We start from the raw sequence: 23,433 nt of genomic DNA on the forward strand, positions 1-23,433 counted from the left end.
AAAGAAAATGTTCTAATGTTCAGAATTAACATAGGATATTGAACGCCAGTTGTACGCCAGTCTTTAATCACGTGACACTTACCGATCTTATGTCGAGTTTAAGGACATCATTTATATAGGATGGCACCGACAACAGAAATGTCAAGTTTAACCAACCGAAACAAAAGAACCCGATAGTTAAGGCCCACACAGGACCAGACTTGACAACCTTTGACCAAGGAACATCTCCTAATTTCTACAAGGAATATGCAGCAAGTTTAAGATAATTGTGTAATGATTTTTGTTAGCCAGCGGATTTGCAAACGTACTAATTTATTTGTTTTATCCATCTGCCCGACAAGAGAATCTTGTATGTAATTTCTCTCGGCTGCTGATATTCGGGGATGTTCCTCGGGTGAATCATAAGCGATAATAAACCAGCATATACAACAAACACACGATATTCCACCAAATATGTAGAAAATTGACGGCCATCCCAAATATGCACACAAAATCCCGGAAACCATCTGAGTTACAACAGTTCCCACTTGGTTACCTGAAACTCCAGAAGTCTTGGAAATAAGACAAAATTGTTAATCCAGCATCGTTCTACGTGTATAATGTGTACGTACCGGCGAAAGAAACAATAGTCAGTTTAGTTCTCTCTTGAGGTGGAGCCCATGCCGCCCATAACGCAACTCCTGTCGGTAATGCAAAACCCTGAAAAAGGAGCATTGAAAGAACACTTATTTTCTAATTAGTTTGCGAGCATGGCGAAACGTAGCTAATTCTGTTTGTAAGATCTACCTGGCAAAGACCTGTGATGAATCGAAGTGCGATGACAAGGTAAGGACTAACTGTAGAAGCAATTGGAATCAACAATGTGGCAACAGCCGATACTGCAGTAGTGATTCCGAATACAATACGTCCTCCATACTTCGTGATGATTATACCCGCCGGTAAATGAATTACTACATAACCCCAAAATATCGAACTTAGTATCAAACCTTGAGTTTCTTTCAACCAAATGAAACTTCCTTCCTGAATTAATGAGAAGTCATGCAAACTACAATTCTTGAAGATTTTGCAGGCTCGCGCTTTCTTAATGCAGATTAGCCCATTGGCATATGATTTTGTACTATCGAAAAGCAACACTTCGCCAAACTAAGATACCAAATGCAAGCTAAGATATTCCATTTTTTTCAATCAGTGAGTTCCCGCATTTTCATTTTTTGATTGAAATGTTTGCTGTCATACAAAAGCTAGAACGAAATAGGAACTTTAGAGGATTATGTACTGTACATACCTGATATTTGGATTTGTGACCGAAACTCAAATTTGAAGAACATTTTACGCTATCATCATTGTGCAATATCCAATGTCCTTCCGATAACTCATTAACAGCAGTATGGTTAACCATACAGACTATTGCTACGCTTATAGTAGCTCTTACAGCAGCCATTGAAAAAAGTCCAAATGACACCACGAAAGCCAGCGCCAAGCGGCATGATCCGATCCATTTATCTAGTTTACAAAATACACATACACCCGTAGATATATTTTCCAAGATCTCGCGGATCGTAGAAATTGTTTTGATCTAATAAGAACTTCAGTACACCTGCTCGATCTGCATTTGTCGCTTTTTTATTCGATTAGAAAATTTAATACGTCACAGAATTTCATTAAAAGGCTTTGTTACGTCTCGTGAATCTGATAATATTATAAGATAAAGACATTCTGATTGAAAAAAAAACATATTGTGCTCTCTAATAAGGGGCAGGCCAAATTTGTTGCGGCCGGGCAAATTCGTAGCTGTGTGATCGCTCGTATATTGTTTTGATACGAGATTTTGAGTAGTTACAAATCCGTACTTACCACCCTCACCTGGATCAACCATATTGTTTAATGATGAGTATACAGTTGTGAATTTGCAGTGTTTTAATTTGAAACGTAACAGGTTTTCATTTGAATAAAGCATATCACGTAAGATCCCTAATTAATTTTCAGGGCCAATAATGCATATCGCATGGATGTATTAAATAGAGTTTACAATGTAGAGCTTTAGTTTATACGTCCATAGATAAGGCAATATTTGAACATTTCAACGTCAGATATTTCGTTTAGCCGTTGTTGTCACTAGGACAATCGATTTGACTTAACATAATACGTACTAAGTGATTCCCGTAATTCCATTACATGAAATGCGCGTTGCGCTATGTTACTTAAACGTATGTATTAGAATAGGATTTCTTCGATCATAATTATTCAGAATAAGGAGATCATGTTGAGGGATACTGAAATAGTTTGTTATTGCTCCGACAACTGCGGGAGCAAGGGGTCCAGATCACGCAGCAAATGTGTTCCTGATACCGAACGGAATTCCAGCGTATCGCAATATCCACATAATTACATAGAATGACACTGACAGCACAATCTATAGTCGCTACTCCAGCCGCCAGTAAAAGACAGTGCTAGAATTGGTTTACCGACACAATCAATTTTGTTTGTCTGAACATTAGCGAATCTCTTATGTTCGCGCCTCTAGATATGTAGAATTTGCAGAAGTAACAGAGAATGAACATTTACACGTATTATCATATGTATTATTAACCAAACCACAAAATCGACCACCGGACACTCAGATTGATGAATACGATGAATAATGACGAATGATTGATATCGGCTTCAATTGTGTAAAGTCTTTACTGCATTTTCAGTCAGGCCGTGATTTTCATCAATATTTGGGTTTGGTAGATTCTGCTCTGCTAAGTCTTCATAATCATTATATCTAGCCCATGATTGGACTTCGCCACGTCCTAGTATTAAGTAAATTAACGCACCAAACAGTCCAATTCCTGTGCATATGTAGAAAAATATTTGCCACTCCGCTCTTGTTTGCTGAAAATTTTAACTCGAGAGTGATAAACAAACTTGTGTAGATAATTTGTCAATAATCGTGATGACAATTAACTTGACTTTACTTACGTGTTTTGTAATGACTCCAGCGATTGCCGGTCCAATTACACCCGCAACGGATGCAAATGTTACCGCGCAACCCACCAACAAACCAGCGTATTTTGGGGCTATATCAACTTCGTTACAGAAAGCTACACCACAAGGGCCACCCAAACTCGCCATTCCAGCCACAAGGGAAAATAAAGCCAAACCGACATCAGAACAATCGAAAAATCCCAAAATTAACAGGAAAAGAGATGTTAACGCCATACCTAAAAGGAAACATTTCCCTAGTATAAGTATATGCTTTTCATTTTTAGTAAAAGGATATATTACATATATGAATATATTAAACTTCTCACCAGTTGAAAAATATGTTTTCCGTATGACTGTTATCTTATCGGGAAATCTTTTGATCAGAAAATCCGCTGAAATCCCCGAAAGTACAAGGACGAGCCACATCATGCCATTGCAAAATGCTGAAAATGCTCCATTCTACATGGAAGATAAATCGTAGGTTTTCAAATGATCATTTAGTGATTGAAGAATCAGGTGTTGGTTTACTTTTAGGAGGAACTAAATATTTTGCTCACCGACTTAATATCGAGTTTAAGAACTTCATTGATGTAGGATGGAGCTATCATGAGAAACGTTTTGTTTAACCAAGCGAAACAAAATTTTCCGATGTGCAAACCCCAAACAGGACGAGACGTGAGTATTCTATACCAAGGAACATCTTCTAATTTCTACAAGAAACATCTGATACCATTTTAAGTTCGTTAAGATTAAGCGTATCAAATCTTAGCAACTATGGTCTTTGAAAACGTACTAATTTATTCGTTTTTTCTATTTGCCCGGAAAGAGAATCCTGAATATGTTTTTTCTCTGCTGCTGATATTCGGGGATGTTCTTCCGGTGAATCATAGGCGATGATAAACCAGCATACACACCAAACACATGACAATCCACCGAAAGTGTAGAAAATCGACGGCCATCCGAAGTAATCACAAAATAATCCAGAGACCAGTAGAGTCGCTACAGATCCAATTTGCACACCTGAATTCAGATCTCTCGATATATTAGGATACTGTTATACATATTTTGGGACATAGAACTTATGATGACTACACCTGCAAATGACATAATAGTTAGTCTACTTCTTTCTGAAGGTGGGGCCCAGGATGCCCACAAAGAAAACCCTGCAGGATATGCAACACCCTGAAATAGAATATGTTCATTCTAAACATTAATAAAATTCGTTACAGTGACAAAACCCAATGGAGGAGAGATATTTGAGTTATTAAACTAAACCAATTTACATTACCTGACATAGACCAATAATTACTCGAAGTGCGATGACAAGATAAGGACTGACTGTTGACGCGATTGGAATCAACAATGTAGCAACAGCTGATACTGCAGTAGTGGTTCCAAATATAATGCGCCCTCCATACTTTGTGACGATTACTCCAGCCGGCACGGAAGTAATTAGATAACCCCAATATACCGAGCTAAGTATCAAACCTTGAATTTCTTTCGACCAAATGAGATTTCCTTCCTGATTTTAGATATTGAAAGTTGAATGTATTCTTTGGAATGTAAAAATGTTCTTTGCGATTGCGTTTTATATTTTTGGCTGTACCTCATATTTGGAGTTATGGCCAAAACTCAAATTTGATGAACACTTTACATCTTCATCATTGAACAAATTCCGCTCTGTTAAATCTTTCACAGCTGTCTGATTCACCATACAAACTATAGCCACACTAAGAGTAGTTCTTACAGCAGCCATAGAAAAAAATCCGAAAGAAGCTACGAATGCCAGAGCCAAACGTAACGAGCCAATCAATGTACCTAGATAATGGACCAAAACCTTCGAATGATGGCTGAATATCCCATATCGATATGTTGTTCAAATACAATGTATGTGGTATAATATACTTACCACCTTGAGTTTGATAAACCATGTTTCAGTTCACGATGCATGGACATCATATACACACGCAAAAAAGCACATGGCGCACAGATCAATTAACATATTGAATACCGACTGATACTTTTTCAGCACAAAAACATATAACAAGTTAAGAAGATTTATTTTCCCGTAGTAATTCTGTATAGAAAATATGTAAATACACGTATTACAATAAATAAATAATCATCAAAAATATAAGTCCCCTGATTTATTACGGTTTAAATGAGTCCAATGACATCCATCAGTCCATCAGTCCATCAGTGTTCTATCAATCAGTGTCTTTGTTATAAGCCACATTTTCATTGCCAAATACATCCGTCGTTGATGCTCTGATTTCGCACGCTATATCGTCAGACTTATCATATTTCGCCCACGCCTGGACTTCCCCACTTCCAAAGATTAGATATATTAATGCACCAAATAATCCAATTCCAGTACAAGTGTAGAAAAATACCTGCCACTCAGCTCTTGTTTGCTGTAAATATTCAAAAAAGGTACGTCCATGATCTATAATGATTTATTTATTGTCAAATCATGTATTATATTGCCTTCAACCAAACACACCGGGAATAAACAATATACAAGACGAGGTATTTTCAACTTACGTTTTTAGTTATGATTCCAACAATAACGGATCCAAGTACACCTGCCAGCGAAAATAAGGTTGATGCAATACCCATCAATAAACCGGCATATTTTGGGGCTATGTCGATTGTGCAAGAATAAGTCACGCTGTATGAACATCCTAACATAGCGAGACCAGTGATGAGAAGAATTAACGCCGCGACCACATGTGAGCAATCTAAGAATCCCAAAATAAAGATCAGGATGGCGGAAAAAGTCATACCTGAAAATGAACGACAAACTTGGTCAAAGGATAATTATGTGTTTAGATTTACTAGAATGGAATGACACGATTTAGAAAAAAACCCACCAACACAGTAAAACACTTTCCGTACCCACGTGATCTTTAACGGAAATTTCCTAATGAGATAATCAGATATAAACCCGGATAGAATTAGAAATAGCCACATCATAGCAATCGTTAATGATGAAAATACTCCATTCTGAAAAATGAAAACGTTAGAATCTAAAAATCATCATAGGAAATCAAGCAAATGCCGATCTTTCAAGATGTGACACTTACAGATTTTATATCAAGCTTAAGGACATCGTTTATATAAGATGGCACCGACAACAGAAATGTTAAGGTTAACCAACCTAAACTAAAGAATCCAATAAATATGGCCCACACAGCACCAGTCTTAACTGCCTTAGACCAAGGGACATCTCTAAATATCTACAAGGAATATGCAGCTCATTAAAGATAATTGTGGAATGTTTTTCACAGCCACCAGTATTTTAGACTTACTAATTCATTCTTCTTTTCCATCTGTCCGGCTAGAGAATCCTGTATATATTTTTTCTCTGCTGCTGAAATTCGGGGATGTTTCTCAGGGGAATCATAAACGATGATAAACCAGCATATACAACAAACACATGATATTCCACCAAATACGTAGAAAATTGATGGCCATCCGAAATATGCACATAAAACTCCGGAAACCATCTGGGTCACTACGCTTCCCATTTGGTTACCTGAAACTCCAGAAGTCTCGAAATATAAAAATTCTTGATTGTAAAAAAAACGTCTTCAAATTTGCACGTACCAGCGAAAGAAATGATAGCCAGTCTAGTTCTCTCTAGAGGTGGAGCCCACGCCGCCCATAACGCAGTTCCTGTGGGAAATGCAAAACCCTGAAATAGGAACATAATCAAAAACGTAAATTTTATCATTATTTTGCGAAAAAAGGCGAAGGTAAAATTTTTTGGTAAGATCTACCTGACAAAGACCGATGATAAATCGAAGTGCGATGACAAGATAAGGACTAACTGTTGACGCGATTGGAATCAACAATGTAGCAACAGCTGATACTGCAGTAGTGGTTCCGAATGGGATACGACCTCCATACTTCGAAGCGATTATACCCGCCGGTAAAGAGGTCACTACATAACCCCAATATATCGAACTCAGTATTAGACCTTGCGTTTCTTTCAACCAAATGAAGCTTCCTTCCTGAATTGATGAGAAAATTCATGCAAACTACAATTCTACCATGAAATTTTGCAGGCTTTTTCACCGACATTTTTCGAATCAGTGACTGGCTTCCCATCAGTGACATTTTCATTTTTTGGAATACATTTACACAAAAGTGAGTTAGCAATTTAGTATATAAGTTCTGCAAACCTGATAATTGGATTTGTAACCGAAACTCAAATTTGAGGAACATTTTACGGTGTCTTCATCATCATGCACAGTCCAATTTCCTTCCGATAACTGTTTAACTGCAGTATGGTTAACCGCACAGACTATTGCTACGCTTATGGTAGCTCTTACAGCAGCCAGTGAAAAAAATCCGAAAGATACCGCGAGTGCCAGCGCCAAGCGGCATGATCCGATCCATTTATCTAATACATAAATATATAAGTGAATCTATCAGGAATATCCCGGAAATAGTTTTGAATTTTCATCATAATCTTTTAACTCACAGCCAGGGTTTTCATTCACCATGTTTTCTTTTCGATAGAAAAATTCGATACTTGGCTGTGTACTATTTGAGACCTAGTTACAACTCGTTCGTGAACTTCATAGATATATATGTATGTAATACAAAAGACCTTTTGATTGAAAAAAAACCATGTCATGCAAGTTCTCTGAAAATCTATTGTCTAAATAGGACATTAATGGCTGGCATGGCAAGATATCGGAATTGCTATACAGAGTGTACACTAGAACGAGTTGATTGATATGAATAGCCTATGAAGAGCAAAAGCTCACGTTTGAGGTTTGAGGTATATGAGGGGCTACATGGTAATGGTGGCTGATTATAGAATATTTTATCTAATATGTATTTCACAAAATAATCGCTTTTTTGTTATTGGTATTTACGTATTATCTAGTTGAATATTATATAAGATTCGGGCCAAAATGTAAAATTCCTCATACGTATAACATGCAAATGAAGGGCACGCCGCCAGAACACAAATCAAGAAAAACCAGGCAAATTTCTCTACAAATCCGTTTTGGTTGAGCTAAAACAAACGAACTGTTTCTTGTTTCGGATAATCTATAGAAAAGTGTAGCAACATAAACTTTTTAAGTTTCTTTTGCAACCATTTTTTTTCGCCGATTATGGATCACTAAAATACAAAAAGATGCACTCCTTCGATCTACTGACATTTTTTGTGAAGGAACACGTAGCAAATGTTTTCGTGATACCGATCAGAATTCCAGCGTATTTCGGTACGATATCCACATGATTACATAGAATGACACTGACGACACAAGGATAATGCTATAAGTTGTTTGATGAAACGTATGTGACAAGTGCTGAGGGCAAGAACAAAATGGTGGAATGACTTTGTTCACTTTTTGTTCTGTGAAACAATGGACTCTAAGAGTCCATGGTGAAGCCTTCATTGCATTTTCATTCCTTGTAAGTGTAGTTGACTGAGATACCATAATCTACCGACACAATCAATTTCGTTTGACTGAACATAAGCGAATCTCTAATATTCGTGTATTTGATTAGCTGAAGTTACAGAAGTTATATGAATTAATAGAAGTGAATATTTACATGTATTATCATATGCATTCAACTAAAAAGACAACGTAACGCTCTAACAGATGAATACGATGAATAATGACGAGTGATTAACATAGGTTTCAATTGTAAATTGTCTTTACTGCATTTTCGGTCAGGCCGTGGTTTTCAACGATATTCGGGCTTAGTACGTAGATTCTAGTCTGCTAAGACTTCATAATCGTTATATCTAGCCCATGATTGGATTTCGCCGCTTCCTAGTATTATGTAAGCTGAAGCACCAAACAGTCCAATTCCTGAGCATATGTAGAAAAATATTTGCCATTCCACTCTTGATTGCTGAAAATATAAACTGGTGTTATATCTTAAACTCGTGTAGATAATTATTTAATAATCCTGATGACGATAAACATCACTTCACACTCACGTGTTTTGTAATGACTCCAGCGGTTGCCGGTCCAATTACACCTGCAACTGATGCAAATGTTACCGCGCAACCCACCAACAAACCAGCGTATTTTGGAGCTATATCAACTTCGTTACAAGAAGCTACGCCACAAGGGCCACCCAAACTCGCCATTCCAGTCAAAAGAGAAAATAAAGCCAAACCGACGTCAGAACAATCGAAAGATCCCAAAATTAACAGCAAAAGGGACGTTAACGCCATACCTAAAACGAAACTTATTTCCTTAGTATAAGTATATGCCTTTCATTTGGGTATGGATGAAATATATTGTGTTCTACTTCTCACCAGTTGAAAAATATGTTTTCCGTATGACTGTTATCTTATCGGGAAATCGTTTGATCAGAAAATCCGCTGAAATCCCCGAAATTACTAGGACGAGCCACATCATGCCATTGCAAAATGCTGAAAATGCTCCATTCTATGTATGAAAGATAAATCGTAGGTTATCAAATGATCATTGAGTGATTGAAGAATCAGGTGTTGGTTTACTTTTAGGAGGAACTAAATGTTTTGCTCACCGTCTTAATATCGAGCTTAAAGACTTCATTGATGTAGGATGGACCTGTCATCAGAAACGTGTTGTTCAACCAAACGAAACAAAATTTTGCTATGTGCAAACCCCAAACAGGACGAGACGTGAGTATTCTATACCAAGGAACATCTTCTAAGTTCTACAAGAAACATCTGATACCATTTTAAGTTCGTTAAGATTAAGTGAAGCGTATCAAATCTTAGCATGGTCTTTGAAAACGTACTAATTTATTCGTTTTTTCTATTTGTCCTGATTGAGAATCCTGAATGTGTTTTTTCTCTCCTGCTGATATTCGGGGATGTTCTTCCGGTGAATCATAGGCGATAATATACCAGCATACACACCAAACACATGACAATCCACCGAAAGTGTAGAAAATCGACGGCCATCCGAAGTATTCACAAAATAATCCAGAGACCAGTAGAGTCGCTACAGATCCAATTTGCACACCTGAATTCAGATCACTCGGTGTATTAGATGACTATTCCACTTATCATTGGGCCATATAAAACATATGATTACTACCTGCAAATGATATTGTAGTTAGTCTACTTCTTTCTGAAGGTGGGGCCCAGGATGCCCACAAAGAAAACCCTGCAGGATATGCAACACCCTAAAATAGAAATTTTCATTCCAAACATCTATAAATTCATTACAATGACAAAATCCAAGCTGAAGGAGAGAAATTCTGACTTATTCAATTTAACCAAATCACATTACCTGACATAGACCAATGATCACTTGAAGTGCGATGACAAGATAGGGACTAACTGTTGTCGCAATGGGAATCAACAATGTAGCAACAGCTGATACTGCAGTAGTGGTTCCGAATATGATGCACCCTCCATACTTAGTGACGATTACTCCAGCCGGCACGGAAGTAATTAGATAACCCCAATATACCGAGCTAAGTATCAAACCTTGAATTTCTTTCGACCAAATGAGATTTCCTTCCTGATTTTAGATATTGAAATTTGGATATATTCGTTGAAATGTACTATTCTTCTTTGCGATTGACTTAAAATATTTCCTGTACCTCATAGTTGGATTTATGTTCGAAACTCAAATTTGAAGAACACTTTACATCTTCGTAATTGAAAGACCAATTGCCCTCTGTAAACTCTTTAACGGCTGTCTGGTTCACCATGCAAACTATCGCTACGCTTATGGTACTTCTTACAGCAGCCATAGAAAAAAATCCGAAAGAAGCCACGAATGCCAGAGTCAAACGTAACGAGCCAATCAATTTACCTAGGAGATGATGGACCAAAACCCTCGAATGCTAGATATCTCATATCGATTGTTATTCGAAATACGATGTATGTGGTGTATTATATACTTACCATCTTGAGTTTGATAAACCATGTTTCAATCCACGATATATGAACATCGTATAATACATAGGCGACGAAAACACATGACGCAAAGACAAATTAACATATATATTGAATACCAACTAATACGTTTAGAATATTTTTCAGCATGAAAATTATAACTAGATCATTACCAACCGCGGTAATTATATATAGAAACCACCGCAATAAAATTTGTAATCGGTTCATTTCTATACCTGCCGGGTCTGTTATGGATAGCCTTTTCATGATTCTAAAAAGTAATGTAAAGGGTGGATGGGCGAGCGACCAGGTCAACTTTGCAAGCTCACCAGGTAGGGGAAACAAGGTATAAGTTTTTTTATGTAAATTAATCATCAAAATAAGTTCCCTGATTTACTATGGTATGAACGAATCCCAATGACACCCATCAGTCCATCAATGTTCAATCAATCATTGCCTGTTATAAGCCAGTCATTTTCCACTTGATTCGTCGTTGATGCTCTGGTGTTGCATGCAATGTCGTTAGACTCATCATTCCTCGGTCACGCTTGGACTCCGCCGCTTCAAATAGTCTAATTCCAGTATAAATGTAGAAAAATGTCTGCCACTCAGCTTTTGTTTGATGCAAATATTTAAAGAGGAGCACGTTTTTGATCTATGATGATTTATTTATTGTCAAATCTTGTATCATACTTCAATCAAACAACAGGGAGTAAACAATTTAGATGAGTTATTTTCAATCATTGTCTCTGTTATAAGCCAGATTTTCATTTTCAACTGCGTTCGTCATTGAATCTCTGGTGTCAAATACGATGTCATCATACTCATCATTCTTCGCCCACTCCTGGACTTCCCCACTTCCAAAGACTACGTATAACAAAGCACCGAATAGTCCAATTCCAGTACAAATGTAGAAAAATATTTGCCACTCAGCCCTTGTTTGCTGTGAATATTTTAAGAAAGATACGTCTATGATCTACAGCAGTCTCTGGTAAACCGGTGCCGGACTTATCCGGTAATTCGTCAATTAGGTAAAAGTAACATAAGATTTCCATTTTAATACATATATTTCGCCTAGACCGGCATGACTCTTATCGGTAATCCATCTCGCCCTAGTCCGGTAAAATTTTTACTTCATTTTCATTCATTTACCGTCTAAACCGGTAAATCGTAACGGCTCTCGGCCAATGATTAAGCACTATCAATCTCAATCTCTGTAGGTGATTCATACTAGGCATGTTACTCGCGTATGGTATTGCAGAATGCCTACCCTCATTGGCGTAAATCTTGGGAGTAATCACACTGATTTATATCCATCAATTTTATCGCTTAATAAAATCGCTTAACTCGGCAAAAAATGAAGGTCCCAACTGTACCGTTTTAGGTGCAGCTTCCACTGTACTTATAATGATTTATCTACTTTTCGTCACTGGGAATTAACAACTTACCAGATAAGGTATCTTCAACTCACATTTTTAGTTATGATTCCAACGAGAGTTGTTCCAAGTACACCTGCCACTGAAAATAAGGTTGATGCAATACCTATCAATAAACCGGCATATTTTGGTGCTATGTCGATTGCGTTAGTATAAGTCACACTGAATGAACATCCTAACATAGCGAGACCAGTGATGAGAAGAATTAACGCCGCGACCACATGTGAGCAATCTAAGAATCCTAAAATAAAGATCAGGATGGCGGAAAAAGTCATACCTGAAAATAAACAGTATCCCAGTCAAAGAGTAAGAATTTGATCACGATTTACTTAAAAAAAGAATAAACACGTTTTAAGAATAACTCACCAACACAGTAAAAAACTTTCCGTACCCACGTGATCTTTGATGGAAATTTCATAATGAGATAATCAGACAAAAACCCGGATAGAATTAGAAATAGCCACATCATAGCCATCGATAATGATGAAAATACTCCATTCTGAAAAAAATATTCAAAAGCTAAGAATTATCAAAGGGAATCACAGCTTATCCCTTTCTTGAGGTGACACTTACCGTTTTTACGTCGAGTTTAAGGACATCATTTATATAGGATGGCACCGACAATAGAAATGTCAAGTTTAACCAACCGATACAAAAGTATCCGATAGTTAAGGCCCACACAGGACCAGACTTGACAACCTCTGACCAAGGAACATCTCCTAATTTCTACAAGGAATGGTTAGCTCAAGATAATTGTGGAATGTTTTTCACAGCCACCGGTATTGTAGACTTACTAATTCATTCTTCTTTTCCATCTGTCCGGCTAGAGAATCCTGTATATATTTCTTCTCGGCTGCTGACATTCTGGGATGTTCTTCCGGGGAATCGTAAGCGATAATAAACCAGCATATACAACAAACACACGATATTCCGCCAAATATGTAGAAAATTGACGGCCATCCCAAATATGCACATAAAATCCCAGAAACCATCTGAGTCACTACGCTTCCCATTTGATTACCTGAAACTCAAGATAATCTGATAGAAATTCTTATTTTAACATCATTCTATAATGTGTACGTACCAGCGAAAGAGAAGATAGCCAGTCTAGTTCTCTCTAGAGGTGGAGCCCATGCCGCCCATAACGCAGCTCCTGTGGGAAAAGCAAAACCCTAAAAAAGGAACATAATTCAAAACGCAAATTTCATCATTATTTCGCGAGCAATGGCTAGGTTAATTAAATCTGTCTGTAAAATCTACCTGACAAAGACCGATGATAAATCGAAGTACAATGACAAAATAAGGACTAACTGTTGACGCAATTGGAATCAGCAATGTGGCAACAGCCGATACTGCAGTAGTAGTTCCGAACACAATACGTCCTCCATACTTTGAAGCGATCATACCCGCCGGTAAAGAGGTCACTACATTACCCCAATATATCGAACTTAGTATCAAACCTTGCGTTTCTTTCAACCAAATGAAACTTCCTTCCTGAATTAAGAAGAAGTCGTGCAAACAGCAATTCTAGACAATTTTGTAGGATCGTTCTTACTCAATACAGCCTTTTGGCATAAACCATAGAACTCAAATCAAATTTGATTTGAGTTGTATGCATAAACAAATAATAACAATTTGCCAAACTTATCCAAATTTTTTTCTTCTAAGAGTCAGAATTAAGCGTGAGTCAGTCGATTTATAGTTTCGATCTCCCTCTTGCTTATCATTTCTAGTATTTAGATGCTTTGTTTTCCGACATCTGTGTATTATGTATGTATCAAGATTATTTGTCATATACGAAATATTTCTTTGACTATAAAGTTTATTATCATTATTATTACTAAGATACCGAAATCAAACTTAGATTTATATCTTATTATATTTTTTCATCAGATCAGTGAATTCCTGCGTCTTCACATTTTGGAATGAAATGTTTCGTGTTATACAAAAACTGGAACCAAATAAACAAACAAACTTTAGAGGACTGTGTGCTATACATACCTGATAATTGGATTTGTGACCAAAACTTAAATTTGAGGAGCATTTTACCGTGTCCTCGTCGTACACTATCCAATGTCCTTCCGATAACTGTTTAACCGCAGTATGGTTAACCATACAGACTATTGCTATGCTTATAGTAGCTCTTACAGCAGCCATTGAAAAAAATCCAAATGATACCACGAAAGCCAGAGCCAAGCGGGATGATCCGATGCACTTATCTAGTATACAAAATATACATACAACCGTAGATATATTTTCCAAGATCTCGTAGAAATCGTTTCAATTAATTATGACTTCAATTCATCTCTTCGGTTTTCAATCACCGGTTTTTTATTCGTTAGGAAAATTGAATACGTCACAAGTGTGTTATTGAAAGTTTAGTTATGCCTCGTTCGTGAATTATGATAATATGAAGATAAGAATATAATACAAAAAACCCTTTGATTGAAAAACATATTGTGCTTTATAATTAGGCACGTGTCTTTGACTCGGGTCTGATGCGGGCCAGCTTGACCCGGGCAAATTCGTATCTGTGTGATCGCAGCTATATGTGTTTTGATACCAGGTTTTGAGAAATTTGTACGTACCACTCTCGCCTCGATCAGCCATATCGTTTAATACTGAATATACCACTTGTGACTTTGCAGTGTTTTCAATTTGATACGTAACAGATTTTCATTTAAATATATATATATATATATATTTATATATACATAAAGCATTAAGCAGAAGATCCCTAATAATTTTCCATCGTACGTAAATCATGCATATGGCATGGACGTATTAACAAGATTTTCACATCTATATATGAGGCAATATTTAGAAATTTCAACATCAGATATTTCGTTTATCCGCTCTTAATCGGACAAACGATTAAACGTAATAATGCTACGTAATTAATTCCAGTAATTCCAGAATGTGGGTCGATCCATGTTACTTAAACGTATGTATCCAAATAGGATTGCTCATCATATCATATATTCCGGGCACAGCCGGTTGAGGTTTTTTTCTTCATATAATATCAGAATGTCCGAACAATACTTTTCAAGCCGAAAAATGATTTCAGAAATATTATAATTTTTTTCTTACAAAAACATATATTCAGTATATCATACTGTCAATTTCAGTTCCTAGAATACAACTTCTTTTCATTTAAAGGTCAGTTGAAGCCTCTTGATATCGATCAGCTGCTGGGGATTGCTGAAGATCTATTTCACCCACATCTATTTCAACTGGTGTAACAACACTAGTTTTTTCAGTATCTTTAGCGTCATCTAGATCTATATCTTCTCCGACTGGTTCCCCGACTATTGCCCACGATTGGATATCACCGCTCCCGATTATCAGGTACAACAAAGCTCCAAACGAACTTACTGCGGCACAAATGTAAAATACAATTTGCCATTCTTCTCGCGTTTGCTGTAATGTATAAAGCAGTGTATTCGACAGATAATCAAAAACTTATAGGAATAAAGAGATCCTAAATGCTTGTGATACTGACTTTTTTTGTTACTGCTCCGACAACTGCGGGAGCAAGGAAACCAGAACACGTAGCAAATGTGTTCGTAATACCGAACAGAATTCCAGCGTATCTCGGTGCAATATCCACATGATTACATAGAATGACACTGACGGCACAACCTATAGTCGCTACTCCAGCCGTCAGTAAGGACAATGCTAGAATTGGTCGGGTACAATCTATGAAACCTAATGCGACTACAAGTGCTGAAGGCAAAACCATTCCTGAAAATGATGAAAGAATCATTACGAACTGGATCCATAAAAAGCTACGGTGCGGATAAGATTCAATATTAAAAGAGAGTTTCTTACCTACAGAAAACATGATCTTACGCACAGCAGTTGTAGAGAAGATTTTATTTCTGCGTAATACATCTGATACGATTCCCGTTAATGTAATGAATATCCACATCATCAAATACATGATTGCTGAGAATAAGCCATTCTGAAATTGTTCAATTCAATGTTTCATTACATCGAAAATTGACAAGATTGATTTGGTTCACATCATTAAAGTATTTGTATGCCTACTGCTTTGATATCCAGCTTGAGTACATCATTGATGTAGGAGGGAATATTCGTCAGAAAGGTATAGTAAGTCCACGTCATTGTAAAATGAGCAATTATAAGCGCCCAAACGCGAGGCGATTTAGCTATTTCGCACCAAGGTACCTGTAGTTTCTGTTAAAAAAAGGAACATTATATTCAAAAAACTACACTTTTGTTTTACATTTACAAGTGACTTTAATGTGCTTGATGATCTACCATATGCTTTTGATGAGCCATCTGCCCGGTTAGAGAATCCTGTATATATTTCTTCTCTGCAGCTGATATTCTGGGATGTTCCTCAGGTGTATCATGTGCATAGATGAGCCAGCATAGACACCAAATCAAACAAGCACCACCAGAGATGTAGAATATTGAAGGCCAGCCCAAATATTGACACAGTACACCAGACACGCCTAAAGCTGCCACAGTCCCTATCTGCATCCCTTGTGGAAATAGGACCTATCATCTTGAGAACGGGTATTACGACAATCGTTATTCATTTAATTTCAATTAAGAAAATACTACCTGCATAAGAGCTCGATGTCAACTTGCTTCTTTCCAAAGGTGGTGACCAAGCTGCCCACATAGTATTGACAGCTGGAAATGCGACGCCCTGTTGAATGATACAATGAGACACGAAATGATGTTTTTGGCATCTCAAAACTTTGAAATCGAATAAAAGACGAAACTAAGCCCAAGACTAGTTTCCGATTTCCTACCTCTCCAAGACCGATGACAATTCTGATGAAAATCAGGAAAATTGGACTGATGCCAGAAACAACTGGGCAAATCAGAGTTCCTATGGCGGCTATAATCATGCATGCACAAAATACCATCTTACCACCGCACTTCGTGGCAATAACTCCACCAGGAAACTGTGTGACCACGTAACCCCAGAAAAAAGAACTCAACACAAATCCTTGCATTTGTTTGCTCCAAACGAAAGCTCCTTCCTAGAAAGAAATTTTGGAAACTTAACGATCTATCGTCCCTAGTACAATTAGCTTCTTGTAATTCTTGGACTAGTAAACTTACTCCGTAAACTGCTTTTGGTCCAAAACTCAAATCAGAAGAGCAATTGAACCCTTCATCGACAGACTCTGTGCCATTGTCAAAAGAAAGAGCTCTCAGAGCTGTTTGGTCAACCATACAAACGATAGCAACACTGATGTTCACTCGCATGGCGTACAAGTTGAAAAAACCGAAAAATACGATGATTGCGAGACCAACTCGTGAAGAGCCTAACCATGGTACTGGAAATTGAATTAGAATAACCTAGTTAATTAAACCATAGTGTATATAATCGACATAAAGGTATCTTACCGTCTTTAGGTATCTCACAGCCAGGAACCTTTTTGTTGTTGTTTGTTAGTTCCGACATTATTTCAACATAGAGGTTATATATATGCGATTGGGTTTTAGCGTTTTTTATCGTTCTTCGTCCAAATGACATGTATTCATTCTATCCTTATGGAACAGGTTCGAGGGACTTTGATTATTTACCATTTAACCCGGCTACTTCTTTTCTCTCAGTGACCTCCTTTGGGAGAGTTCCATTTTAAAAGACGATTACTTTATTTTAACTATCTATGTATAAACGATCATGTATTTTGTCGTAGAATGCATACAGTCATATTTTGGTATTTGACGAACTAAGAAGTATGTGGTCCTTATTTCACAGAACATGTTTTTTACGTTTTTGTGTCATTTGTACTCGCGCGTGTTTCAGATATTATGCGTTCTTAGTGAGAATTTAATCCTTAGGAGTAATGAATGTTACTTCAATGAATCACTTCAATCGCAATATCCGTCATGTAGTTATAAAACGGAAAAAAATAATTGTAAATTGACTAAAGGTTTATTGAAATATAGAAATATTTGGTTCGGGTGGGTTCAACTACCACCCTTCATCAGTCAAAAGGGATATGTGAAATAAGGAGTAAAAATAAAATACGAAATGAATCACTAAAAATAAGAAATGAGTTGATTGTGGGGACTGAAGTTTTATTGCCGACTTGATTTTCAAATATTTTATTAACACAATATGAACCCCAGCGTCAATCTACCAAGTTATTTGTTCCGACTGTTATCTTTTTTAACGGGGAAATCATGATGATTGAATTAAATAACATGAGATGTTTTTAATAGAATCAAACTTGAAATTTGGGTCGTCAAATTATCTTTCCCAACCACAACCTTTCGGAAGAACAAAGGAAGAACAAAGTCTACTTTTGTTTGTACTCACTGACCGCCCTGCCAAACCCCTCATTCTGACCGGCCCACCCAACCAAACCTCTCACTTTGACAGCCCTGCCAAACCTAGCTTTCAGTTCGCAAAATAAACTCATTTATAGATGTGTCAGTACCCTATCACCGCACTGTGTGTAGTGATGCATTTCTTATCTTACATATTATTTGTTTATTTCACATATCATTTTAGATTGACGAATGGGCTATAAACCACACGAAGTATGTCTAAGTAATAGGATTTCTAGTTAATTAACAATTGTTAGGATTTTTCAACATTGAGTTTATTTTGTCAGAAGACTATTTAATATACCGTACCATAATTGGATTGATTCGAAAATAATTCGTCCTTTTCGGATCCTCCATCTTGACGTCCATTCTTCATTTTCCAATGCTTTAACTGATGTATAGCTGGTTACGTAGTTTAGAAGTATAGTATATAAAGTCTAAACGATTGTTACACACCCAAGCTGACGTAGCAAATATTGCATCAGTATTCTTTGTGACATATTGACAGAAGTGTTGAACATGGTATGTATGTACTTGTTATAAATTATTTTTTGATACTGATTGATCACCGAGTTTGTAGTGAATTTCTTGCGATATGAATTTTCGAGAATGTCATCTGCCAAGATGGCTAATGATTGAATATTTCTTTTCCAAAAAGGTAAATTTCATTGTTCTACTTTGGTGAATACGACAATTGAACAGCACTTTCAAAATCAGCTCATGCTCTAGTGTATTTAGTTTCAAATTTTTTCATCGTATCAGAATATGATATTCTTTATTCTTTTCTTTGATTCTTCTATTCAATGATGAACAATCGACCAGGCACCAAAACAAACTTTTCATCAGCCCCAAAAAATAAAGAATAACTGATTTAGCTGCAGATTTATAGATTTTATTGTAATCAAATTAAAGATTGTATTTTTCATAAATCCATTTTCTTATCATCAATACAAATTACGTGGATTGTGTATTTTTCTATCACACATGACGCATGATTATTTTAGAAAACGGGGACACGTATTGTATCTAGTTTTCTTGATTTTCCACTCTCGAAATCTGACAAAAGAATAGTGAGTTTTGTGTATGGTCCACCTTTTCTGTGTCGATTATACACTTGTTCCCTAGCTGAATGCCTTTCGGCGCATCTCTTCAGCCTAGCGGCGGTAAGTTGCTGTTTCAAAGACGACTTTAAACGGTCGCGAGGGTTCACCTTAGCAGGCGAGGGGGTTTTCTGCCACTTTTTCTGTTTTGGGGCTGGAATTATGTTGGAAACATTTCCCTCGGGACTGGTAACTTTAATACGAGGTATTCTCTTTGGTACCGGAAAAATTGTGCAAGAATCTAGCATATTGAGCGGATCCGATTCCGAGTCAGAATCACTCTGCGATCGCTCAAGAGGGCCTTCTCTGCCAATTGATAGCTTTAAATCAAAATCAAATGCGAAATCGTTATCAGAGCCAATGGTATTGACGAAATTGTCATCTTGAATCTTTTTGTTCAAGATGGAAGGAGGAATGAATGGCACTATTGGCGATAGATTGGGAGTCGACGTGTTCCGTGCAGTCAAATTACAAAATTTCAATGTGCGCGGTGGATTGTCAACAGTGTTTAATGCAGCCAAACAAGTATCAGAGACCAATGGTTTTTCTGTTTTTGTCAAGTATGGACATTCCCCTTTCATGTATAGTTGGCCAGGAGTCAGATTACACTGAACAGATAAGTTACTTTGCTCGGTTATTTTAGGGAAGAAAGACTTTTCGAATCCTCGTTTAATTTGCGCAGCCGCCTGTTCAAGGGCTCCGAAAGCTTCGATCAATTCTTTAGCAGTTTTGGCTGGTCGTGCGCCTGCTGGTGTGTGATTGTCAGTCTCATTTTCAAGATCGGATGCTAATGAAAGATGAGCCGCTTCGAATGGTATCGTAGATGAACTTCCGTGAACAGCTCTTGTACTAGAGAATGGAGATTGATCTATTTCCCCTCGTCGGTAACTTTCGGGTGTAAACAATTCCGCGCGCAAATCCTTCTGTACTTGTTTGTTTGCGCCGAGGTGATTAGAGTGTGTGAGAGCGATTTTCGATTTTAGAGCGGGATTCTCGTTACTGTTCTCGTCCAGATTAACGAAGGGTTTGTTGTTGTTCTTGGATTCGTCTAAATAAATCGGGAATGGATTCTTCATCTATAGAATATATATATATATATATATATATATATATATATATATATATATATATATATATATATATATATATATATATATATATATATATATATATATATATATATATATATATATATATATATATATATATATATATATATATATATATATATATATATATATATATATATATATATATATATATATATATATATATATATATATATATATATATATATATATATATATATATATATATATATATATATATATATATATATATATATATATATATATATATATATATATATATATATAGAATATATATATAATCATAATTACATCCATGCTAAATCAGTCACGATTTTTATTTTCGGATGGAATGTAAGAAAATACCTGTAAAAGTTCGTCTATTGTACTCTCTAAAGATATGATCGGTTGCGCGATAGGTGAGAGGGACTGCCTGAAATAGCCACAAATAAAACTTTTAGAATTGGACACATGAATCACGGCACAGAATTTATCCGAAATAAATGCAACCTTCAACCTTCTAGGTGGAATTTTCGGCTTATATTTCTCTCCGGGAAGCGGAGGAAGGCCGCAGTATCTAAATGGCTTATGTTTCATTGGGAAGGATGAATAATCCGGTGGAATCCAATCAATATCAATTTCCATTAGATGACACGCAGGAACGATACCCATATCGCCTTGAAACCTGAAGTGATTTAATGCTGTTTATAAAACAAATGTGCGAGAATAGCGACAATGAAACCAAAATAAAAAAGTCTTACATACCAAACCAACCACCAACCATCGGTGTAAGCGGATAGAAGTTCTACCGTTGATCCAGATTCCAAGCTTAATTCGTCTTCATGTTTGGCTTCGTAGTTAGCCAAAGAAACGCACAATCTGCCTGCAATATATAATGATACGATGAATTAAGTATTCTGCTTTTAGAATATGCGTTTACGTTGAAAATGAAGCACGTTTACCGTCTGGACATGTTCCAGAAAGCCCGAATTCTTCTGATTGTCCTGTATAAGGTTCCAACATAGCAGAGGGCACCCATCCTACTTGTGCGTTTAGCTGGACCAACCACCATCCTTAGAATAGAATTCGTAAACTAAAGAATCTATGATGCATTCTAGATCAATTTTCTAAAAGATTGACTGACACGTACCTCGAACCGTTTTCTCAATGACATCAACCTCCGTAGCTTCATACACGGTCAGTTCGTGTTTATTTCGACCGCTGAATCGTTGAACCACTTTGTAACGGAAACATTCTCGCTCTACAAAACATGACAGCAGGCAAAATTCACATTTGGCCACTCATTTCGATCAGACATTTGTTTCACATCAACACCAACACTTACCACCAGTGCCTTCCTCCGTACCATATAATTCCGAATGTGGCTTCTTTTTCCTCAGAAAGGATACTGCTCGCTTCAGCCATGTGGGTTTGCTCGATTTTCCCCTGATTGGTTGAGAGCGATATAAAGTTATGTCAATTAAAAGAAATATATATAACAATTTACAATTCCAATAGGGTCGTGTATGTAACTTACTGGGTTTCTAATTTACCAATTTTGATATCAAACGGGCGACAAGTGAAGAAAGACAGAAAATGTGATGTGAATGGGCAATTTTTCAGCAGGTCTTGCAAGAACTGTTCCACCACATACATTCTCATTTCGGTGGTGTCGATGTTGCTGAAATCTGCATTAGTTCGAATAAATCATTATTGCACGAAGAAATAAAAGGAAAGCTGAAGAATAACGGATACTCGAAAAAGCTACAGGTACCTGAGAAACCTGGCAAAAACGTGAAATCACCATTCGTTTCAATTGGGCCGACCATTTTCTAGAACGAATTAGATAGAATGTAACAAAGTAGGAAAAGAGGTGAAAGACTTTGCGAAATTGTATTCTAAAGAAGCATACCTGGAATTCATACAACATCCCATAAGTCCGATAAATCACGGTTGATGTCTTGTTTGACCATTTAACCTTTACTGAAAATACCTTATACAAAAGATGTAACGAATATTAAAAATGAACTTTCAAAAGCTATTGACATGATTGAATATTATCTCATTTATTACAGATCTGCACTCACATTTTTATCACACACGACCATGGAGTGCCATTTTTCCTGACGAAGAATCTTTATGGAAACGATACTCGGTACATCGACTGCCAGCTTCACGCTCGTCATGTTCTCCTATTTCCCAATGGGCCAACGTTACTAAACTACGCAATGGAAGTATTCAGTAATAAGGGCCAAATATGTGGTTGGTTGGTGTAAATCCGATGAAGACTTTGAAAGCTCTGTGACTATCCATGCCTGAAAACGTAAAGAAGCGTAACATTGGTTGGCGCAGCCTACATAGGACTGAATTCTCTCAAAATCTGCCAGCAAGGACCGCTCGTGGTCTAACAAAAATACTACCATTTGTTAAGAGAAAATTATTATTACATTCAAACTTGAAAACGATACTATAAACCCTTATCATGAAATGTGATAGTCATCAAATTCTGCTATGTAGTAGGGAAGTGATGTCGGCCAGCGCGTATCGGAATGAAAGGTTCGGTCTCAGTGACCATGTCAAAATACGATCATCTCCTTTACTCATCAAGCTATATATGAATCCGACTCAATCGTGAACTC

The 23,433-nt window shown here is 36.8% G+C and overlaps 7 protein-coding genes across 9 annotated transcripts; all 7 read right to left on the bottom strand.

Annotated features, from left to right (window-relative positions):
* Positions 1–588: 588 nt before the first annotated feature.
* On the bottom strand, positions 589–1,876 carry LOC141899077 (sialin-like). The gene is made up of 4 exons (XM_074785230.1): positions 1,855–1,876; positions 1,286–1,503; positions 787–1,020; positions 589–699 (listed from the first exon to the last, which is right to left on the bottom strand). Exons 1-4 carry the CDS (start codon positions 1,874–1,876, stop codon positions 589–591), a joined length of 585 nt encoding a protein of 194 aa, XP_074641331.1.
* A 1,624-nt stretch (positions 1,877–3,500) lies between these two features.
* Positions 3,501–4,726, bottom strand: LOC141899078 (sialin-like). Its single transcript, XM_074785231.1, has 5 exons — positions 4,577–4,726; positions 4,259–4,492; positions 4,023–4,152; positions 3,764–3,969; positions 3,501–3,680 (listed from the first exon to the last, which is right to left on the bottom strand). Exons 1-5 carry the CDS (start codon positions 4,724–4,726, stop codon positions 3,501–3,503), a joined length of 900 nt encoding a protein of 299 aa, XP_074641332.1.
* Positions 4,727–5,002: 276 nt separating this feature from the next.
* LOC141899944 (sialin-like) lies at positions 5,003–7,555 on the bottom strand. Its single transcript, XM_074786584.1, has 9 exons — positions 7,460–7,555; positions 7,158–7,378; positions 6,753–6,986; positions 6,580–6,667; positions 6,282–6,508; positions 6,057–6,209; positions 5,844–5,976; positions 5,515–5,756; positions 5,003–5,384 (listed from the first exon to the last, which is right to left on the bottom strand). The coding sequence occupies exons 1-9, from the start codon at positions 7,479–7,481 to the stop codon at positions 5,178–5,180; spliced, it is 1,527 nt and encodes a 508-aa protein (XP_074642685.1). The 5' UTR covers positions 7,482–7,555; the 3' UTR covers positions 5,003–5,177.
* Positions 7,556–9,254: 1,699 nt separating this feature from the next.
* LOC141899079 (vesicular glutamate transporter 1-like) lies at positions 9,255–10,877 on the bottom strand. The gene is made up of 6 exons (XM_074785233.1): positions 10,856–10,877; positions 10,233–10,432; positions 10,038–10,125; positions 9,736–9,962; positions 9,499–9,651; positions 9,255–9,398 (listed from the first exon to the last, which is right to left on the bottom strand). Exons 1-6 carry the CDS (start codon positions 10,875–10,877, stop codon positions 9,255–9,257), a joined length of 834 nt encoding a protein of 277 aa, XP_074641334.1.
* A 2,172-nt stretch (positions 10,878–13,049) lies between these two features.
* Positions 13,050–14,892, bottom strand: LOC141899080 (sodium-dependent phosphate transport protein 3-like). The gene is made up of 4 exons (XM_074785234.1): positions 14,871–14,892; positions 14,284–14,501; positions 13,662–13,776; positions 13,050–13,303 (listed from the first exon to the last, which is right to left on the bottom strand). The coding sequence occupies exons 1-4, from the start codon at positions 14,890–14,892 to the stop codon at positions 13,050–13,052; spliced, it is 609 nt and encodes a 202-aa protein (XP_074641335.1).
* A 533-nt stretch (positions 14,893–15,425) lies between these two features.
* Positions 15,426–17,731, bottom strand: LOC141899081 (sialin-like). Its single transcript, XM_074785235.1, has 9 exons — positions 17,674–17,731; positions 17,386–17,603; positions 17,184–17,303; positions 16,876–16,963; positions 16,567–16,793; positions 16,333–16,482; positions 16,114–16,246; positions 15,785–16,026; positions 15,426–15,702 (listed from the first exon to the last, which is right to left on the bottom strand). Exons 1-9 carry the CDS (start codon positions 17,729–17,731, stop codon positions 15,436–15,438), a joined length of 1,503 nt encoding a protein of 500 aa, XP_074641336.1. The 3' UTR covers positions 15,426–15,435.
* Positions 17,732–19,311: 1,580 nt separating this feature from the next.
* On the bottom strand, positions 19,312–23,069 carry LOC141899553 (neutrophil cytosol factor 1-like). Of its 3 annotated transcripts, none has more exons than XM_074785925.1 (11): positions 22,882–23,069; positions 22,707–22,787; positions 22,569–22,626; positions 22,332–22,482; positions 22,140–22,240; positions 21,945–22,055; positions 21,757–21,867; positions 21,560–21,677; positions 21,312–21,479; positions 21,161–21,227; positions 19,312–20,782 (listed from the first exon to the last, which is right to left on the bottom strand). In XM_074785925.1, exons 1-11 carry the CDS (start codon positions 22,978–22,980, stop codon positions 19,607–19,609), a joined length of 2,241 nt encoding a protein of 746 aa, XP_074642026.1. In that variant the 5' UTR covers positions 22,981–23,069; the 3' UTR covers positions 19,312–19,606. The 3 variants fall into 3 exon arrangements, with proteins under 3 accessions (XP_074642026.1, XP_074642027.1, XP_074642028.1); XM_074785926.1 differs by having other exon boundaries at positions 19,312–20,754; positions 21,305–21,479; XM_074785927.1 differs by having other exon boundaries at positions 20,549–20,754.
* Between the last annotated feature and the right edge of the window lie 364 nt (positions 23,070–23,433).

This window comes from Tubulanus polymorphus, chromosome 2, assembly GCF_964204645.1.
Source record: "Tubulanus polymorphus chromosome 2, tnTubPoly1.2, whole genome shotgun sequence".
Lineage (NCBI taxonomy): Eukaryota > Metazoa > Nemertea > Palaeonemertea > Tubulaniformes > Tubulanidae > Tubulanus > Tubulanus polymorphus.

Bases quoted from the DNA above. Each gene is read 5' to 3' on its own strand.
- LOC141899077 (XM_074785230.1), bottom strand. From the start codon at position 1,876: ATGGTTGATCCAGGTGAGGGTG. The intron at 1,504-1,854 runs GTAAGTACGGAT...TTTGTAAACTAG, and splicing joins GGTTGATCCAGGTGAGGGTG to ATAAATGGATCGGATCATGC. The intron at 1,021-1,285 runs GTATGTACAGTA...TCATTAATTCAG, and splicing joins GTCACAAATCCAAATATCAG to GAAGGAAGTTTCATTTGGTT.
- LOC141899078 (XM_074785231.1), bottom strand. From the start codon at position 4,726: ATGGCTGCTGTAAGAACTACTCTTAGTGTGGCTATAGTTTGTATGGTG. The intron at 4,493-4,576 runs GTACAGCCAAAA...ATCTAAAATCAG, and splicing joins GCCATAACTCCAAATATGAG to GAAGGAAATCTCATTTGGTC. The intron at 4,153-4,258 runs GTAATGTAAATT...ATTCTATTTCAG, and splicing joins TAATTATTGGTCTATGTCAG to GGTGTTGCATATCCTGCAGG.
- LOC141899944 (XM_074786584.1), bottom strand. From the start codon at position 7,481: ATGGTGAATGAAAACCCTGGCT. The intron at 6,509-6,579 runs GTACGTGCAAAT...CTGGAGTTTCAG, and splicing joins GGCTATCATTTCTTTCGCTG to GTAACCAAATGGGAAGCGTA. The intron at 5,757-5,843 runs GTGGGTTTTTTT...GTTCATTTTCAG, and splicing joins GAAAGTGTTTTACTGTGTTG to GTATGACTTTTTCCGCCATC.
- LOC141899079 (XM_074785233.1), bottom strand. From the start codon at position 10,877: ATGGTTTATCAAACTCAAGATG. The intron at 9,963-10,037 runs GTAGTAATCATA...ATCTGAATTCAG, and splicing joins AACTACAATATCATTTGCAG to GTGTGCAAATTGGATCTGTA. The intron at 9,652-9,735 runs GTACGTTTTCAA...TGTTTCTTGTAG, and splicing joins TAGAAAAAACGAATAAATTA to AACTTAGAAGATGTTCCTTG.
- LOC141899080 (XM_074785234.1), bottom strand. From the start codon at position 14,892: ATGGCTGATCGAGGCGAGAGTG. The intron at 13,777-14,283 runs GTATGTATAGCA...TTCTTAATTCAG, and splicing joins GTCACAAATCCAATTATCAG to GAAGGAAGTTTCATTTGGTT. The intron at 13,304-13,661 runs GTATTGTGTTCG...CTTGAGTTTCAG, and splicing joins CGCTTCAAAGTATGGAGGAC to GTAATCAAATGGGAAGCGTA.
- LOC141899081 (XM_074785235.1), bottom strand. From the start codon at position 17,731: ATGTCGGAACTAACAAACAACAACAAAAAGGTTCCTGGCTGTGAGATA. The intron at 16,794-16,875 runs GTAGTATTTTCT...TATTTCCACAAG, and splicing joins GACATCGAGCTCTTATGCAG to GGATGCAGATAGGGACTGTG. The intron at 16,247-16,332 runs GTAGGCATACAA...GAACAATTTCAG, and splicing joins TCAAGCTGGATATCAAAGCA to AATGGCTTATTCTCAGCAAT.
- LOC141899553 (XM_074785925.1), bottom strand. From the start codon at position 22,980: ATGACGAGCGTGAAGCTGGCAGTCGATGTACCGAGTATCGTTTCCATA. The intron at 22,627-22,706 runs GTATGCTTCTTT...AATTCGTTCTAG, and splicing joins GGATGTTGTATGAATTCCAG to AAAATGGTCGGCCCAATTGA. The intron at 22,241-22,331 runs GTAAGTTACATA...TCAACCAATCAG, and splicing joins ATTGGTAAATTAGAAACCCA to GGGAAAATCGAGCAAACCCA.